This window comes from Melopsittacus undulatus, chromosome 4 (genome assembly GCF_012275295.1).
Source record: "Melopsittacus undulatus isolate bMelUnd1 chromosome 4, bMelUnd1.mat.Z, whole genome shotgun sequence".
Lineage (NCBI taxonomy): Eukaryota > Metazoa > Chordata > Aves > Psittaciformes > Psittaculidae > Melopsittacus > Melopsittacus undulatus.
In genome coordinates, this window is record NC_047530.1 from 4,439,510 (window position 1) to 4,458,645 (window position 19,136).

At 52.9% G+C, this 19,136-nt stretch overlaps 1 protein-coding gene across 1 annotated transcript in view; it reads right to left on the reverse strand.

Annotated features, from left to right (window-relative positions):
* Nucleotides 1-2,192: 2,192 nt before the first annotated feature.
* The window catches only part of ALX4 (ALX homeobox 4), a 43,796-nt gene continuing 26,852 nt past the window's right edge, over nucleotides 2,193-19,136 (reverse strand). Inside the window, exons 3-5 of the mRNA XM_034062176.1 lie at nucleotides 16,062-16,372; nucleotides 7,870-7,998; nucleotides 2,193-5,376 (exon numbers count right to left, since the gene is read on the reverse strand). Coding sequence (XP_033918067.1) covers nucleotides 5,062-5,376; nucleotides 7,870-7,998; nucleotides 16,062-16,372 — 755 coding nt within the window. The 3' untranslated portion in view covers nucleotides 2,193-5,061. The remainder of the gene's footprint in view (nucleotides 5,377-7,869; nucleotides 7,999-16,061; nucleotides 16,373-19,136) is intronic.

Below are 19,136 nucleotides of genomic sequence, written 5' to 3' on the forward strand. Positions count from 1 at the left end.
TTGGGAGGAGAGGAGAGAAGGAGTTTATTGCAAACCAAAACAACAACAACACCCTTTGTGTCCCGTCCCGTCCCCCCCATCTTGGCTGGGGCCCGATGGGAAGTTGGGGCTATTCCCGATGCGGCTGCTCCATTAAAAACTGGGAAAATCAAAACCGGTGCCCTGGAATTCCACCCTTTCCCCCCCAAAAAACACCCCCTGCAAGTGCAATAAGTTACTTTAGAAAAGGTGAAAAAGAACCAAGCTGCAAGAGTGTTTCTTCTTCTTTAATATTCCACTGTAATGAACTGGTAATACATGGTTGCATAGGCAATAACATTGCATGGCACAAACCTCTCACATGGCAACATTTTTAATGATACTTTTTTTTGTCCTTTTTTGTCATTTTCCTGATCTTTTTTAGTACTTTTCTTAACGTATTTATTAACATGTCCTACCCCAGGCCCTTAAGCTAAAGGAGAGAAAAAAAATATAACCCACAATAAAAGGTTGCGTTTATACAAGGTTACAATATTTTACAACAAAACCAACCCAATAGTATTGATTGAGGTTTGTTTTCTTCCTTTTCTCCCGGTCTCTCTTTCAATCACTGCACACCTAAACCGATATATTATTATACATTGAAAACTGTCCTTCAAAATCAGTAGTATAAAAGTCCTAGCTCTACCTTCCTACCTAGCTATGTGGGGGGGAGTGGGGAACCGTGTTACCAGCAAAGAGTTAAGGGGGTGCAAGGCTGCTGCATTGCCTCTTCCCAACTCCCTTCGGAAGCTGCAAAGGGCTGAATGACTTCCCGTCCCATCCCATTCCCCCCCATTCCCATTTGGGTTTAATTTCTCCCTGGGTCTGTTTGCTTTTTGCTGTGTCAGTCAGAGCAGCAAAATAAACATCGGCTCTGCCTTGGCTTGATTGTTTTCCAGGCCTTTTCCCAGGAAACTACCTCTTTTTGCTTTGGTTTGTTTGGAGAGGGTTTTACAACCTGCTGCCTGGCATGGATGTGTGCTGGGAATCAGGGAAATGCCATCTCCCTGTCCCCAAAACACATCCATTGATGGAGAAACCCGGCCAGCATCCCTGCTTTGCACTGGGGATACATGGTCCAGGCTGGAGTCCCCATTGCTATGGAGCAGGTGAAGCCATGTGTGTTGCAGCTCTACGACCTCATTGTCGCTATGTATGGCCTTTGCTAATGCTATGGGAACAGTTCAAGCCAGGCATCCTCTGGCAGGGATATGTGCTCCAGCAAGGATGCACACACACGCATGCTGCTATGGGCTCTATCGGAGAGGGAGGCTGGTTCTCCTTCACCTTGTCTTGCTCCTCATCCCTGTGGGCTCTACCCAGGTAGGTGCTCCAGCAGTGAGACCTGAGCATACCCGAGAGGAGGCTGGAGAGCTGGCTGGGAGCTGGGATTGGATGGTGGGTGATGGCCCAAAGGTCCCATCTTGCTCTTCTCCATGAGCTTGTTCAGACACAACAGGCTCAGCCCTTAGAGTCTGGGCTCTTCAAGGCCCAGCAAGCCCAAACCTCATTCACCGCTGGTTTGCACTTGCTACCAAAGCACTAACTATGGCTCATAAGCAAGAAGTGCCTCCGAGTGCTCAGCAATGAGTGGTACCCAACTGCTTTTAACCCACGTTGCTCTTGCTATTCGCATCCTCCCAGTCTCAAAGCTCTGGGATATCTCTGATGTTTCTAACCATGGGCAACATAAGGCAGACCCTCCTCATAATGTACCTGCTACACAGCCAGGACCAGGGCTGCTTTGCTACCTGGAGTGTGAACCCAGCTCACTGGGTGCTGTGCCCATAGAGGATGCCACCACAGGTGTGGAGGGTATCCATAGGACAAGCTGGGGCTTGGGAGTTGTATTGATGGCTGGGGACGAAGCTTGTGGCTTCAAAGGTAAATCAATGTATGGACAGGAGTAAAATACTAAATAAGAAATAAATAGAGAAGAAAAGTCATAAATAGAGCTGAAAGGTATTAAAATAATAATAATAATAATTAAAAAAGGCATTGTTATGGTAACTTGAGATTGCAAGGACAGCACTGACCCTGTGACCCTTAAGAAATGCAGTAGCCGCAGGTTGGCTTAGATTAAGATACATATATATATATAAAGTATATATATATATTTATACAGTTTTTCTTGTTAATTTAATAGCTAGTTTTTTTAAAAAAACCTTTTAAATTAATTAAAAAAGTGTGTAAATACAGATGCACATAGCTTAAAAACTGCCAGAATAGCTGCTTTTGGAGATGTAGCTGAGGGAGCACCTTGCAGCCTGACCCATGGATGGGGGCACAGGGGCTGTGCGAGGCAGAGGCAGTGAGGAAGGAAGCCTGGAGCCAGTGGGCTCTAGGGAACAGCATTCCCCCTCGGATCATGATGCTTCCAGGCAGGCTCAGATCCGGGCATACACATGGTGATTAAAATGGATTGAGCCCAGCATGTGCTTTGCACATGGATTTTTAAGGTGAGAGAAAGAAGGGGGGAAGCCTATGTAAATGCCAATTTGCTGCCAGGAGGCTCTCCTGTCTCTAACAAGACAGGGGATACAGCACTTAATCATAGGGTCACAGAATGGTTTGGGTTGGAATGTCCCATTTTAATGTCCCATTAAAGCTCATCCAGTTCCAACCCCTGCCATGGGCAGGGGCACCTTCCACTGGAGCAGCTGCTCCAAGCCCCTGTGTCCAACCTGGCCTTGAACACTGCCAGGGATGGGGCAGCCACAGCTCCTCTGGGCACCCTGTGCCAGCACCTCAGCATCCTCACAGGGAAGAGCTTCCTTGCATCCAACATAAGTCTCCCCTCTATCAATAATAAGCCATTCCCTTGTCCTATCACTACATCCCTCTGGACTGTTAAACAGCTCAGGTGAAACCATAGCCCTGTGTAAGTCCATGAGGAAAAGTTACCCTTTAACTTCAGCAGGGAATGCAGCTAAGCTCTTGAATGGCTACATCCCTCCATTGGAGCTGCAGACCATATGGAACCCATCCCCATGTTCCTGCCTGCCCCACTGCCCCTCCTCAGCTCTGCCTCTTACTAGTTTGCCTTGTCTTGGGCTGTTCAGGCAGCAGCGCTTCCCGGGATTGCCTCCTGGCCATGGGAAACTGCTTCCTGACCACGGGAAGCATCACATTGTACATGGGATAATGCTCCTGACACTGTGCTCAGCTGCCTGCATGGCATCTGCTGGAGATCCACCTCCTGCCACTGGTCCCTGGGTGCTTAGTGGGGTGATGTCCACCTCCATCTGCTCAGCATGGTCCTGCCTGGTTCAGTGATGAGCATCACTTCTAGCACCTAAACCATTATGTCCAATGGCTCAGATGAATGTTTAGCCTGGGACATCGGTCCTGGCTGCTTGTGGTGGGAGATGCCCTGGTTGTACCCATGGTGTGGTTAAATGTGATGCCCTCTGAGTACCAAGGAAGGCATCTCTTGGCATTTCAGAGGAGAGAAAAGAGACAGGAATCCTGGTCTTATGCCAATAAATATGTATTACATCGGATCTAGCAATGGTGTGCTGTTTAGGTAGTGTGTGGCAGTCTAGAAATACTTGTATATTAACCTGAAACCATTTGGTTGTAGCTTATTTGGATCCTTTTCCACCACCACTAAACATTCCTGGGTCCTGAAGTACAAGATCCCCTAACACTGAGCATGAGGAGATAGGGCAGGCTGATGCATGGATTTTTATGGGAGTAAAATCCTGTATTTCCCTTGTGAATCTCGGAGATGGCTCAAGCTCAGCCTGTATAGCCACGCTGTGTGGGTGCTCAGCTGATCCTCAGCTTCTCCTTGGTGAGGGTTCAGTGGGGAAAAGGATGCTCCAAAATCATTGGTTGCACTACTGGGTCATTGGAAAGCTTTGGGAGCAAAGGGGATCTTAACCAGGTAGCACTGGGGAGGAGAAGTGGGGATGCACATTGGCTCAAACCAGGCAAGTTCTGCTGCCTCCTGCTCCCTCTGCTTGGTGGAGAGGATCCAAGTGGCTGGAGATGGAGCAGATCCAGCCTTGGGTCCCTTCCCAGCCTGCTCCCTGTGCCATTCCCCATTCCCTGTGTGTCTGTGTGCCACAGGGGTGAAGGGCTGCAGGAGGGGCTGTGTCCAACCCCAGGACATGAGGAACACGATGGCCTCACACCCGTGTCTGTGTGTTCCTCAGAGCAGTCCCACTCAGCAGCTGTGCTCCCCTCCCATTGAGGATCACAATTCCCGACCCAGGGAAAGCCAAAGGAAACATCCTCCTACCCCACCATCTGTGTGAGCCTCAGCACCGGCCATGACCATGGCAAAGCAAACCCCCGTTGGTCCCTGGGGCAGTGAGCTGTGCTGTTGTGTGCTGGGGTGGGCAACCAGAGGCAAAGACTCTCAGTGTGGTGGCACTGGGATGTGTTGGGAAGAGAGGCATCCCCTTCATAGGCCTCTATAGCTCTATATGGCTCTGTAGCTAGCTCAGTAGCTCTGTGCTATGGATGGAAAGGAAGCAAGGTAGAAGGTGAGCTAATTTGCTTTTCTAGCCTTTAGCATCTTCCCAGCCCTGTTCCAAGTTGTGACTCCTGCTAAAAGGATGGGAGCAGAAGTGTCTCTTTGCTGGTGCCAGAGTCCCCATCCAGTCCCCTGCCCAAGGCAGAAGAGATCTGAGCAACGCTGCCAACAACAGGAGGAGAAGATGTGTTTGGGTGTGTATGTGGGATGGGAGAAGCTGCTGACACACCAGCGAGCTCCTCCTCTTTGGAAAGGCAGATCTGGTGTCAGAGAAAGGAGCAGGGAGAACAAGAATGCCCAGGTTATTGGGGAGGTGAGAAGGGACGCATCCCAACCCGGATCTCACTGACGATGCTCCGCGCGCCCGAATCCCAGGAAGCCGGGAGCCGCTGCGTTCATGCTGGGAACACTCCACTTACGTTAACATATGTACTTTATATGCCTATAAGGGTAGCTAAAAGTGCTGCATTCCAATCCCCGAGGAGGCAACTGCTGTCTGGAGTCCAAGCGGGTGGATGTACTCGGCTGTCCCCATGTGCTGCTGCGGCGCTGGGCTGTCATGTCGCCCAGGAGATCGCGGCGCTGTGCTCCTTTGCCTTCATCCTCAGGGCAGCGATGCTGGAGGTCTTGCGGTCCGGCTCGCTGTTCAGCTCGTAGCCATTGAGGCCGGGGCTCATGCCGGCCGTGCCGAAGAGGCCGCCCATGTGAGTCTGTCCCACGTGGCTGCCGGGGCCGAGGAACTCGGAGACGCTGCCGGATGCGTGGGGATGAGCATGGGGGGACATGCAGGAGGGCACTGTCTCGCAGGGGACCACACAGGCGGGCACCGGGGAGGCGGCTCCGTTGTTGCCGATCCAGGAGGGGTTTTGGATCTGGGGATGGGAGAAGAGGCATCAGGGGTGTCACAGAGTGTCCCACAGGGCAGTGCTGGGCATGAGGAGCGGCGGTGGGATGGGATGTGGTGCTGGTCGCTACCAGCATCTGATCTGCAGCCCATCCAAAACCTGTGTCCATGTGGACAAGGGCAGGGAGGGTAGGAGAGCAGCTCACAGTGAGCAGGGATGTGCCCTCCTCTGACATGGTCTCTGGAGCCCAAATGTGATGGGGAACGGCTGAGGGACCTGGGGGTTCAGTCTGGAGAAGAGAAGGCTCAGGGGGGACCTGATGGCTCCCTACAACTGCCTGACAGGAGGATGGAGCCAGGAGGGGCTGGGCTCTGCTCCCAAGGAACAAGGGATGGGACAAGAGGAAATGGCCTCAAGCTGCACCAGGGCAGGTTTAGATGGAGCTGAGGAACAATTCCTGCCCCAGAGGGTGCTCAGGCATTGGAATAGGCTGCCCAGGGCAGGGCTGGAGACACCATCCATGGAAGTGTTCACACACCTGGAGACGAGGCCTCAGTGCCATGGGTTAGTGGTGGCCTTGGCAGTGCTGGGGAATGGTTGGACTGGATGAGCTTAAAGGGCTTTTCCATCTATTCATAGTCAATTCATATTCTAATAATATTCTATTCATATTCTACTCTGTTCTGATTGTTCTGTGCTATCTTTTCAGCCATTTCTTTTATTCCTTCACTTTTTGGAGCAGGGATGCTCTCAGCATAGAAAACCTGGTGTTTCCATCGTGTTTCCCTGGGCCTACCCACTACAGGGAGCAGGCAGAAAGGGATGCTGTGAGGCAGCCAATCCACCCTCCTGCCCCATCACAGGGCAGCTTTGCCTAAACTGGGGCTTTTTCTATCTCCCAGAGCTGAGCAGCCCTCAGACCCCAGCACTGGCACTTTCCCCTCTCCACAGTGATGCCCATTGCCCATTGAGGAAGCGATGGAGCAGATTCTGGGTTCTTGCAGCATCACTTATTAAATGCTAATGCAGAAGAAGGGAGGGGGCTCAGGATCCACCATCAGGAACAGGCATGTGATGGGGGTACATGGGCACAAGGGATGGAAGCAGGGAGGAGGCAAGCATCTGGAGAGAGCAAAGGGCCCTTCATCCCACTGCTCACCCTTGGGCCCTCTCTGATCTCCTGCCTCCCACAACCTGATTTCATTCCCTGATCCCCAGGGCAGGGAGAGGAGGGCACTAAGGAGGGAGGGAGCCAGTGTAAGTTACAAAGGGCAAGTTGAAAAGGTGGCTGAGAGTGTCCCCTGCTTGAAAAGCTGCTTTGGCACCTCTCAGCTGTTTCATAAGGGCTTCTTGTTCAGCTGGGAGGAGATGCCAAGCAGGAGAGAGGTCAAATGTGGTTCTGGAATAGCTGGGAGCCAGGGTGTTGGGGGAGGAAGGACTCCAAGTGGATCTGTGAGGACAAGTCGGGTTCAGAGCATCCTCGAGGGGGTTCTGGGGGGTGGGAAGAGAAGTCAGCAGGATGGAGGGAATGCTCTGTGGGGCACAGCATAGGCCTCGAGCTAATGAACACCCTCATGGTGCCCTGGCACCATCTGAAGGCAGTGTTGTGAAATGGGGCCTGGCTCCATGCTTAGGAGGCTGCTGTGGTGGCAGGTTCCCCAGGGCAGGAAGCTAAGGTGGCACTTGCCTCCTGGACCAGCAGGAATGGTTTCATCAGGCCCCAGGAGCAGCGCCAGATACCCCAACAAGGCTGCTCCCACCCCTCCTTTGGGGCACAAACCCACACATCCCTTGGGAAGCATCCCCAGAACACTGCGGGTACCACATCCTGTTGCTGGGAGACAGCTGTGGAGATTTACCAGGGGAAAATGCTTTGTCCAGCTGCCTAAAGAGGGGGCATGGAAACCAGGCATGGCGATGGGAATCCTTGCTGGGAACTGCTGGGGTTTAGGCATGAAATAGCCTTTTGGACCTTTCCAAACCAGTGGGATATTAATGGGCAGCAGCATAAGTGATGGAAGGGCAATGTCATCATAGAATCACAGGCTGGTTTGGGTCAGAAAGGACCTTAAAGCTCATCCAGTTCCAACCCCTGCCATGGGCAGGGACACCTTCCACTGGAGCAGCTTGCTCCAAACCCCTGTGTCCAACCCGGCCTTGAACACTGCCAGGGATGGGGCAGCCACAGCTTCTCTGGGCACCCTGTGCCAGCACCTCAGCACCCTCACAGGGAAGAGCTTCTTCCTTATACCCAACCTAAATCTCCCCTAATAGGACATGCTGAACATGGTGACCGGTGCCCAAAGGGTGGCTGCATGTCAAGCAGGGATGGTTGTGATACCTGCTTGAAGGAGCTGAGCAGGACATCCAGCTGTATAACACCTTCAGTGCCTGGCAATACAGCCCCAGCCCCTGCACTCCTGAGGGCAGATGCATGAACCCAAGCATCGAAGCACCCCTTGGGGGTACCTGTGATCAGAGGTACCAGGACAGCTGGAGCAGGGCAGGGGATGCGCTCACCTGGGCGTAGTTCTCAGCACGGGTGAGCAGGGGCAGCTCATAGGCAGTGGAGAAGTGGGTCCGGACCTGCTGCATCTGACCAAAGCGCTCCCGCTTGCGCCACTTGGCTCTTCTGTTCTGGAACCAGACCTGGGGAGAGGGCAACAGGGGACTGTGAATGGGGGAGATGCTGGTGGTAGATGGGGAGCCCCCAGGAGCAGGCAGAGCATCACAGATGGGGGGTGTGCATGGTACATGGGCTGTGCTGGGTACCCCTGGGGGGTCTGAGAACCCCAGGCAACAGGCGATGCCCATCTTCTGCCTGTCTGGGCACATGGAATCACAGAATGGTTTGGGTTGGAAGGGACCTTAAAGTTCATCCAGTTCCAACCCCTGCCATGGGCAGGGACACCTTCCACTGGAGCAGCTTGCTCCAAGCCCCTGTGTCCTACCTGGCCTTGAACACTGCAGGGATGGGGCAGCCATAGCTTCTCTGGGCATCCTGTGCCAGTGCCTCAGCATCCTCATGGGGAAGAGCTTCTTCCTTATATACAACCTAAACTTCCCCTGTTTAAGTTTTAACCCATTACCCCTTGTCCTATCACTACAGTCCCTAATGAAGAGTCCCTCACCAGAATCCCTGTAGGCCCCCTTCAGATACTGGAAGCTGCTCTGAGGTCTCCACGCAGCCTTCTCTTCTCCAGGCTGCACAGCCCCAACTCTCTCAGCCTGTCTTCATACAGGAGGTTCTCCAGCCCCTGATCATCCACAGCTCTTGCCTCCCACAGCCTGGTGCAGCCCATGCTCCTCACACTCCTAAATCAGAGTTACCCAGCTGCACCCCTTGTGCCATCAGCCCGTTTCAGATGAGAAGTGGGAACACATCCATATGTGCCTGAGCCCAGCAGTACCGGGGCTTTCCTTAAGCCTGATCCTGGCTGTGACAGTGCCATTGGCTGGGAGCTTGCATTTCTCATTGGAGTCTTCATTTTCTTAACTGTGAAAACCCAAATGCACAGCATAACATCCCTCCCCTCCTTAGCTGCAGGACAAGTGCCCTTCTATGGCATTGCACATCCTTAGCTTTACAATGACTTTGCTTTGCAGGGCTTGCATCTCCCTGCTTCACAGCGCTGCTCAGATCCCTTCAAGGCAGAGGAAGGACCAAAACTCTGCTTCTCCTCTTATTTTTACTGGCTGGACATCAGTGTGGATGATTGCACTGTTGTCAGCACCATTGCTCCTGATTTGCATCAGCTTAAGAGAGATCAGAGCCGGGCCCAGTGTCTTCAAAGCCTCTTGAAGCTTGTGAGTCAGGGAAACGCATCAATCAAGAGCTGCTTTGAAGGCACTGAGGGATGCAGGCGATCACCAGTGGCTGGGTTGTGCAGGTCACGCCAGTGCATGAAAGGAGCAGCCCCAAAGCTGCTCCGTTCTGCTTCGAGTTTTACACGGTGATGGGGGGGGCATCACTAATGAACAGATTGGTCCTGCCTGTGCCTGGCCATGGGGCAGCTCTGCTGGGGAAGCCCATGGAGGATAGTGGGTAGTCTTAGGAGGGCAGTGGGGCAGCAAGCTGGCTTTAGGGGGTAAAAGAACACTGGTGTTTGCAGCCTGCATCAATGCAGCTAACAGCTGCTACAGGGAGAAAAAGGCCTGAGGGTCCATGGTTTCTGGTCTGAGCTGACCTTCCTGTGCTGGAGGAGCTGTTTCAGCCTCTCCTGCTTCAGTTTCCCCTTCCTCAGCCTTGTGCTGGTCTCTCACAGCTCCCCACTGCTCCCAGTCCCATAGTGTGAGTGGGTAACTGAGGGTCTGTGGTCTGCTCAGTGCAGGGAGGGGGGATACTGCGATGTCCTCCCTATGTGGATCATAGAATGGATAGTGTAGGGATGGGTGGTATAGAGTGGATGGTATGGGGTGGATGGTGTAGGAATGGATGGTGTAGGGAAGGATGGTATGGGGTGGGTGGTGTAAGGTTGGATGGTGTAGGGGTGGATGGTGTAGGGGTGGATAGTTCAGGGAAGGATGGTGTAGGGATGGATGGTGTAAGAATGGATGGTGTAGGGAAGGATGGTATGGGGTGGGTGGTGTAGGGGTGGATGGTCTAGGGGTGGATGGTGTAGGGGTGGATAGTGCAGGGATGGATGGTGCAGGGATGGATGGTGTAGGGAAGGATGGTATGGGGTGGATGGTGTAAGGATGGATGGTGCAGGGATGGATGGTGCAGGGATGGATGGTGCAGGGTTTTAGTGCTTCGCCACACAGTGCCACTGGCATGGGCCATCCCCAAGCCAACCGGTCTAACCATACCCAAAGCAGCAACCTGATATTAACCCCCATCTGCGAATCCAAAACCCTGTAAGGATTTACAGGGGTGCAAAGTGGCACCATGAGAGAGCTCCTAACATTATCCCACCGGAGCACACGCTGAGCACGAGGAGCATCCGACTGGAGCAGGTTTGGTGCCCCAGGCATCCGTCTGCTTTCCTTCTTGGCACGGCCGCTGCAGCCCAGCTGCAGGCCAGTCCCAGGGCTGGCCCACATGATGCCTCTTTGATGTGCACATTCAAAGCTAGCGGTGGTGACCCGGTTCCTCCTCGGGCGGAGGAGGCCCTGCTGTGCACAGGGGGGGTGCAGAGCAGGTAGGGAGCACAGCGCCGGCCGCAGTGAACATGTGCCAGGCATATGCGGCTGTTCCTGCATGGTTTGCCCAAGCACCTGCACTGCCGTGCATGGAGCATCCCATCGGAGTGGGGTTCCCCTGCACAGGGTCCTGCAGCAGTGCCTGGCTCTGCGGTGTGAGCTCCAAGCCATCGGCATGGGGTTTGTGTGCTTGGATCCCCCACAATAGCAAAGCGGCCATAGGGATGCTTTCCAAGGTGGAGTGGGGTCCAAAGTGTAGGCTTTTCTTCTCATGTATGCATTGGTTTGAACTGGCAGTGGGAGAATGAAATGGTTTAAACTGGCAATTCCCAAATTGCAATCCCCATGTGGCTGTGAGGCTGTGGCAAAGCATCAGATCAGGCTGGGAAGGAATCACAGAACCACAGATTGGCTTGGGTTGGAAGGGACCTTAAAGCTCATCCAGTTCCAACCCCTGCCATAGGTATGGACCCCTTCCACTGGAGCAGCTTGCTCCAAGCCCCTGTGTCCAACCTGGCCTTGAGCACTGCAAGGGATGGGGCAGCCACAGCTTCCCTGGGCACCCTGTGCCAGGTTCTTCACACGGAAGAACTTCCTTACATCCAACCTTAATCTCCCTTCCATCAGTTTAAATCCATTCCTCTTGTCCTGTCCCCACAGGCCCTTGTAAAAAGCTCCTCTCCAGATTTCCTATAAGGCTTCCTTACGTATGGGAAACCTGTCACAAGGTCTCCCTGCAGCCTTCTCCAGGCTGAACAAAGAAGACAAGTGCTGGTGCCAAGGGCTCTGCAGACACTTGAGGGCTGGCAGTGAGCCGCTGCTCCCAAACACTTGTGACAAGGCTTGGACCACTATTTAATGGTCTCCCTTCTCCTTCTGGTCCAGGTCTTTTTGGCTGCTTGGTATCTTGCTGTAGTGTTTCCCTAGACCAAAGTGCTCCAGGGAAAACAGGGCGGGCAGGGCAATGTATGATGCTGAAGCTGTCAGCAGAAAACCAACTCATCCCAAGTGTTCCCTCAATTTAGGAGACACCTGCTTTTACAAAGCAAATCTAAACCTAACAGAAGTCCTTTATCCTTTTATTGCCTGCCACTTTCCATCAAGGGAGGATGCTATAGAAGGGCAACGTGACTATGAAGGCTGCAGCAGGGGATGCAGCGTGTCCTTTGGGATCAGGATGGGGTGCTCTGTGGAATAAACAGTCACTGTGGGCTGCATCTTGGTGTTAACAATTAGAGTGGGAGTGGAGGGTAATGTCATGAATCTGGCTCCTGCAGACAACGCTTTGATAAGCCCTGACGTACCAAATCAGCCCTATAAAAATCTACAGAACACAAAATGTTTCATGTCTCCATAAACATTCAGCCATATGCTGGTACCTAAAGCCATATGCACACACAGCTGATGTGCCGTGGGGGGTGAGGAGGCTGGGAATGGCCTCAGACAAAGAAAGCAGGAGGCTCCTGCTCGCTGTCTTGCTGCTGCTACCCTGGCATCAAGCCCCATGTATGGGTATGGATACCCCTGCCACACTGGGTATGGATGGATGGGCCAAGCTGGTACCTCACCTAGGCCCCTCTGGATGGCTGGAGCTGCATCCCTGAGTTTGTTCTTCCTCCCAGCTAAAGGAGAAGGTGATTTCCCCTCTCTTATCCACCCTAGTGCAGTGGTGAAGGGTGAGGATGGTCCTTGCACATCTGGTGATGGGCTGGGGGCATCCATGGAGCTGGGTCTAGCCTGGAGCCCCACTTGCTGCATCACTGCCCTGATGCAGACAATGCCTTGCTGCATTTAAGACCCTGGCAGCCTCACCACATCTATTCTCCCCATCCCTGTCCTCCATCCCTGCTGCCCTCATCCCTCTGCTCCACCTCCCTCCGTCTCCAGGACCCCATCCCTCTGCGAAAGGCCAGCCTGTCTCTCCTCATCCTGGAGATGGCCACCAGCCCCTTTGCTTTCCAGGCTGCAAGAACAGAGCCAGAATTCATCCTTGAGCGCTGAAACTGGACACCATTTTATCAGTGGCCTGGAATGGGAAATTGGAGCCTGGGATGAGAGAATTGAATAACTCGACCTTGTTTTCATTTCATGTTTAATTTCCTGCAGGCTTAGCTCAGTCTTTCCGCTCCTTCCACCAGCCTCCCAGGGTTTTATGGGGGAAAAGGGATCAAGATATATTACTTCTTGCTTTGCTTTGCTTTTTTTGTTGCCCTTTTTTTTCCCTTCCAAAGCAGTGATTTTGCTACAGCAGAGTTTGACATTTCCCTCTCACTTTCAAGCATCACAGGGTCACCGCTGAAAACATTGCATTAGTGGTCCCAGCCATCATCCACAAGGCTGGCTCCGAGGGGAGCTGGATGAGGGGTTACATTCCCTGGCTGCGAATCCTCCTTCCAACCCCTTCTCCTTCTCTTCTGCCACAGGGCAGGGATACAGCACAAGAGAGATGAGCAGCCAGAGCCAGGCTTGTGATGTGTATGTGTGTGTGCATGCACGGAGCCATGTGTGAACACATGTGTATACCATGGCTCAAACCATCTGCTGCAGCCATGGATGGGCTGGAAGAAGATTGTTGCTGGTACCAAGCAGGAGCTCTTTCTGCAGCCCCGGACATGGAAAAGGAGGAGGAAAAAATGGGATACATGGGATGGCTTATGCATGGCTCCCACTTCTAAAAACAAGGATGCGCAGTAGCTTGATAGCACTTGGCAATAAGGGGCTGGGTTGTGGGAGGCAGGAAGGGAAATAAATCATTGCATCGCAGTGGGAATTAGCTTTGATACTGTCAGCCACTAATACTAATGGTTGGAAACCAAGGCAGGGAGAGCAATGGAGCCAGGCTGCAGGATGCCACCGCTGCTGGAATGAGCACTTCTCCAGGCATAGGGATCTCCAGCAGCTATTTCACTTAATGAAGCACGAGCTTGGGAAAGGGATGGAATAAGCCAGAGCTTCCACTTTCATGCCTTGGCTCCACATCTGCTCCTCCTGCAGTGCCATGGCTGGTTGTGCTCACTAGGGAGCAGAGCCTGGCCAATGGGGATGGATGACCTCCAGCCAAAGCTGGCTCAGCCATGGGAGGGAGCATCACACCTCAGACCTGATGGTGCCTTGTCTCCCTGCTTTGCTTCACTGAACCTGGCCTCCCAGGACACTCACCATTCCTTTGAGGGCAATTCCTTCCCCTGGGAGAGGGACAGCTGAGCTCCCCTCAAAGCCCATGGGGCTGCAGTAGGTGTGTGCCCAGACACCCCACAGCAGTCAGAGTCCCTGCTATCTGAGTACCTAAGTGGCTATTTGGCTCACAGGAGGTAAAAAGTAAGGGGCTGGTGGTTTATTTGTGACTTGCACCCTTTCCCTTGGCCCTGGTTGGGTCCTTGGTCCTTGCAGTGGGAACTTGCTTTGCCATCAGTCTCCTGCTGCCCCATGCCTGTGCCCCATCTCTGGCTGTGAGCTGATGGCTCTCAGTACCGCAGTGCTGCCCAAAGGGGTAGGAGGGTAAAGCCAACCCTAAACAAGCTATAACACAACCCAGAGCTGAAAACAGGCACTGGGGTGATTCTCTGAGTTCCCAGCACCAAAAACTCCCCTCTCCATCAGCAGCAGACCCTGTGCCACCCCAGGCTGTGCCCCATTTCTCATGGGGGCACAGCAGCCCTTCATCACACGGCAGTGGTTGGGTGCCAGCCTACAGCACAAGGGAACAGGTCCTACTTGTTGGGGCTGGGGGAATGATGCAAGTGCAGGTTCTCACCCCTCTCACCCTGGGGTAAGTGCTTATAAGCAGTCAGGCCACTTAGGCAAGCTCTTCAGCTGCTCCATTGCATGAGCCCTGTCATCACCATCCCAAGTGTAAGGTGCATGTGAGAGGCTGCAAGAGGCTGTTCTCGGGCTTCTGGGGGTGCTTATCTCAGAGCAGGGTGAAACCCCCAATCCCAGGCTATGCCTGATTTCCTCTGGGGAGGCACTTCTGCCCTTGGCCTCTGTGTTATCCAGTGGTAAAGTGGGGAGTAAACCCCCTGGGATCATGGGTCATATGGAATGGACTTGTGGATTGCATCCTGCCTCTGTTAGCCAGCCCTGCGCAGTAGCTGGGATGTGTTAGCTGGCTCTGAGGCAGGCAGGAGGAGCTTACCACCCTCCAGCACCTCATTCTCATTCCTAAGCAAAAGGAATTTCATGCCCTGTGCGGCCGGTAATCCAATGCTGCGCCTGGCCTCCCAGGAGACCCCATCAGCACTTGTGATGTGTCCATGGGAAATCAAAGCCTGCATCCAGTGGGAGAAGAAAAGAGCTGATGTTTGTAGCACTGCCTTTCCCTGCCCATCCCGCAGTGCCCAGCATGCCAAGTGTGGGACTAACAGGAGTTGTGATGCTTTCTATTGAAACACAGCTGAGTCCAGCCTGAAGAGAAACTGCTGTGGGGAAGAAGAGGATCCCAGCCTTGCAAACCAGCTTAGACAAGCAGACAAGGAAAATCCTGCAGCTACTTCCAAGTAAACTGTTACAGACTAAAAGGGACTTAAGCAAGATGCTGGCCTGACAGTTCTGTTTGCAGCTACTGGTAAAGGTTAATGCAAAGGGGAAACCAGGCTGGGAGTCTTCCTGGTATAAGAGACACAACCACATGTGTCCATAGGCCACCTATTCTTGATGCTAATGAAGGTTCTGGGGATGGTCAGCTGATAAATGACAGCAGACAGAAGCCATAGGACTAAATAGACTGGATATGAGAGCCTAAGCTTCCGTGGGAGCTCTGATGGCCATCATGGAGTGAGGCGCGGATGCTCCAGGTGATGGTGCTCCTTCTTGCACGTGCTTCCAAGATCTGCCAGGCCTTGGGTTTAACCCTGACTCAGAGGAAAGAGCAGCACTCAGGGAACCATTGACTCTCAATGTGGAGTTTGGCTCCCCAGGTTGGTGTGGGGTTCTAGTTCATGGGAGCTGGGACCTGTGTGATGGAGGTGGTTGAGACCACAGTGTGGCTGTTTGACTCCTGCTCATCCCAAGCTGGTGGGAGCATCTTTATGCCTTAGATCACCAGGTGTTGTGCAGTCTCAGTGCCTGTGTAGCCAATCAGACAAGAGCTGCCTCTCCTGTATCACTTGCTGCTCTCTGGTACGGAACATCCTGGTCACCTCTGCATCCCCATCTAGCAAGAAAGAGCCCATACCATGGGAAACCTTGGTCCCCCTCAGAGTAACAAATCTGTGTCCTCTGCTGAACCTCCTGAAGAAAGTATAGAATCATAGAATAGTTAGGGTTGGAAAAGACCTGAAAACCACCTCTTATCTTGTAATAGCTTTGTTTAGGGTGACTGAGGTTTTACCATCCCCATTAGCTCAATGACAAGAGGCATCTCAATGAACACTGGAGCCACCAACCCAAATAAAGGTGCTGACACTAGTGTCAGACATGGATGTACCATCCCCATCCCCAGCTGGAGAGGCTGTGTCAGGGCTCTGGATAGGGCTTGTCTGCCTGCAGGCTGTGATGTGGTTGCAAGGACAAGCAAGGCTCATGGTTCCATTCTCCCTCCCTTCACCCAGCATCATCCCATTCCCCATTACCTGTACACGAGCCTCGGTGAGGTCTGTCCTCATGGCCAGCTGCTCCCTGGCATAGACGTCTGGATAATGGGTCTTCTGGAAGACCTTCTCCAGCTCCTCCAGCTGGTAGCTGGTGAAGGTGGTGCGGTTCCTACGCTTCTTGCCCTTGTTGCTCTCCGAGTCAGCCTTGTCCATGGGGCTGGGCAGGTCCGTGCTGGCCCTGTCCTGGGGCACTTTCACCCCGGCCTCCTTCACGCTGAGGTAGCTGCTGTCCATTCCCGAAGGATCGGAGCTCGGCTGCAGGTCGGCTTCTCCCAAATTGCTCTCCTTACCTATTTGGGTTGGGAGCACGGGGAAGGGCAGGTTTGAGCAGGGTGGGGAAGGGGAAAAGAGAGAAGGCAACAGATGTAAATCAACCCGTTATTGAGTTCAACCCATTAAAGCTACAGCCATGGCAATTGGGCACCAAATGTGGGTAGGGAGGGTGACACCACCATGGGCAGAGGAGGGAGGTGAGGCAAAAAGCTGTCCTAAGTGCAGGAAAGCTGCTGGCCTTGGCCTCTGAGGGTGATGGAGCTCACTAGGATGTGCTGCTGTTAAGGGAGGAGGTGGTTGTTATGGCAAAGGGGCTGGTCCCAGCCCATGGATGCCAGCACGGCATGGGGAGGTTGTGGTGAGCTCTGCTACCTGTTCACATTGCCCCTCCAGGAGCTGGGTGGAAGGATGAGCCCAGCACACTAATGTGTGTACACCCTATACATGCACATCCTGCTTCACTCTTCCATCACCCACAGTAGGAGTGTATCCCATGGAACACTGCATTCCTTGCTCCTGCCCATGGGAGAGGTCTCTGAGGACAGAGGGACCCAAACCCAGACCTCAGAGGATGGCCCCAACCCATCTGTGCTCCCCTATGGGATAACACAAGGTAGAAACCTAGGGGCACGGAACAGCCACACTTGGTGCTTCATGGGATTTGCTTCCTGCTCATGCATCCCCATGAAATGGGGTTTGTCAGCAGTGGTGTTTCTGCATCCCCCAGTCACCCCACAGTCTGTTGTGAGGAACTGGACTTCTTCCAGCAAAGAGGCTGTGGATGGCACTTAGTGCCATAGAAAAGGCTGGTGTGAGACACCTACAGAAACACACAGAGAGGGGTCTGACAGCAGCCTGGGAGGTTGTTCCTGCCCAACTTCCCTGAGTAGTTAATACCCAATAGGCCATGACGTACAAGACCAATAGGGGGAAGCAGGAAGAGGACGTTTCAACCACTGCAGTGAGCTGGTACCTCTCTACAGCTTATTAGATACAAGTGAAACCACCTTTGAGCTTCTGCAATAGAGCATATGTATCCACAGGCAAAGGTGCTGTAATGGAGCATCCTCTCCTGCCCACCTCCTGCCTACAGTGCCAGTGGTGTACCCTTCATTAACAAGAGTGCTGCCCCACCAGCAGGATGATGGATGGGACCCACAAAAATGTCCTTGCCTATTGGGACTGGTCCACCCAGCCTGTGCTGCACAACCCATGCCATACCTGCTCCCATCTCTGGACAAAAGCCATGGCAGCCTGACTGCAAGGTTTGACCTGGAGCCATGACACTGAGCTCCTGCTGATCCAGGAAGGAAAGGGTGCAGTGGAACTCCCTACCCATGCTCTCCTTACCAAGCCAAGATCACACTAAGGGGGAATCTTTTCAGTCAGTTTCACATTAGCCTATATTTAAATGTTCTCAGCCCAGGATCAGTCTTTCTGGGAAGTGGCTCCACCATCTAATGATGCTCCCACTGGGAGCTTCCTCCCAGCAGTGTCATTAATGCCGGTTCAGGCATCTCAGCCTGTGTCTTTGGAAATCCCCATTCTTTCCATCAGTCATCCCTTGTTACAACATCCTTCCACCTAATTCACTGTATAGTCATGGCTTAACCATTCTGAGGCCATCTCTGTCAAGGCTTCACAGCCAAATAAGCAGGCCTGTGAAAAGGGTCTAACCCTAACCCTAACCTTAAACCTTCTCCTTTTCTCACTTCTGCAATTGAAAGAGTGATTGCGATACAAACAGGAGGATGAGATGTAGCTGTCACCCTCAGGCATGAGGGCAAGGAGGGCCCAGGTTTAAGCTTGTGAGGATGAGCTAGGAAAGGGACTTGTGGAAAGAATGCCCTGTTATTACAGAGGAGCCAAGGGCAGATGTGGGATGAAGGCACCAGAGGTGCGGGAGCTGTCTGCCACTGCCATCCCACTGTGCTTTCAGATTTACTGCTTTCTCTAATACTCTTCCCTCAGGCTTTTGAAGAGCTCCCCATAAAGCTCAGCAAAACCTGTTGTATATTTCCACTCTCTTTGCTTTGATCCTTGGGAACATTCACCCAAGCTTTATGCTCCCCGGTACTGGGACCAGTATCCAGGCCATTGACACTCTGCCTCCTCTTGGCACCTTCACTTCCCAACTGGCTGACTTCTTCCATCCCTCCTGGGGGATGCAGGTGGACAGGCCCATCTGAAACAGGCTGGGACCATGCCCTGCACCACAACCTAGGTAAATCATATGCTATGGCCGTGATATTTGTACTCTTCAAACGTAATGATAATAAAACAGTTCCAGAAAAGCCTGCAGCCATGGACTGCTGCCTATGAGCATCAGTAGGGATGGAGTAATACATAAATCAAAGTATTCCAGGAATTTTTTTCCTCCTTTCTTCCTTTTTTCTTTTACTATTTATGGCATCAGGAAGCTCAGCACATTCTCCCCCTGCCTTTGTGCTGCTTTTCCCTAACTCCCAGCTCCCCTGCTATCCAACAAGCAGCAAACACAAGACCTGAGGCCTTTCCTTGGGAACTCCTCTGCTGTTTTCTATCTACTCAAGCAGCCTAAGTAGCTGGAGAAGGGTCTGCAAAACACACACAGAGAGAAAAGCTCTGGTTCTGATTTAATCTCATTGCCTGTGTGGCTCAAACTGCATCTGGGAGCTGGGCTTTCAGCAGTGATGGTTATCGCTGTCACAAGCCATCAGCCCCAAGGAACAAGCGACCACCCATCCCTGCCACCAGCTCAGAGCCCTCCTTGCCACTCAGCCATGGAGCAGATATAGGCTT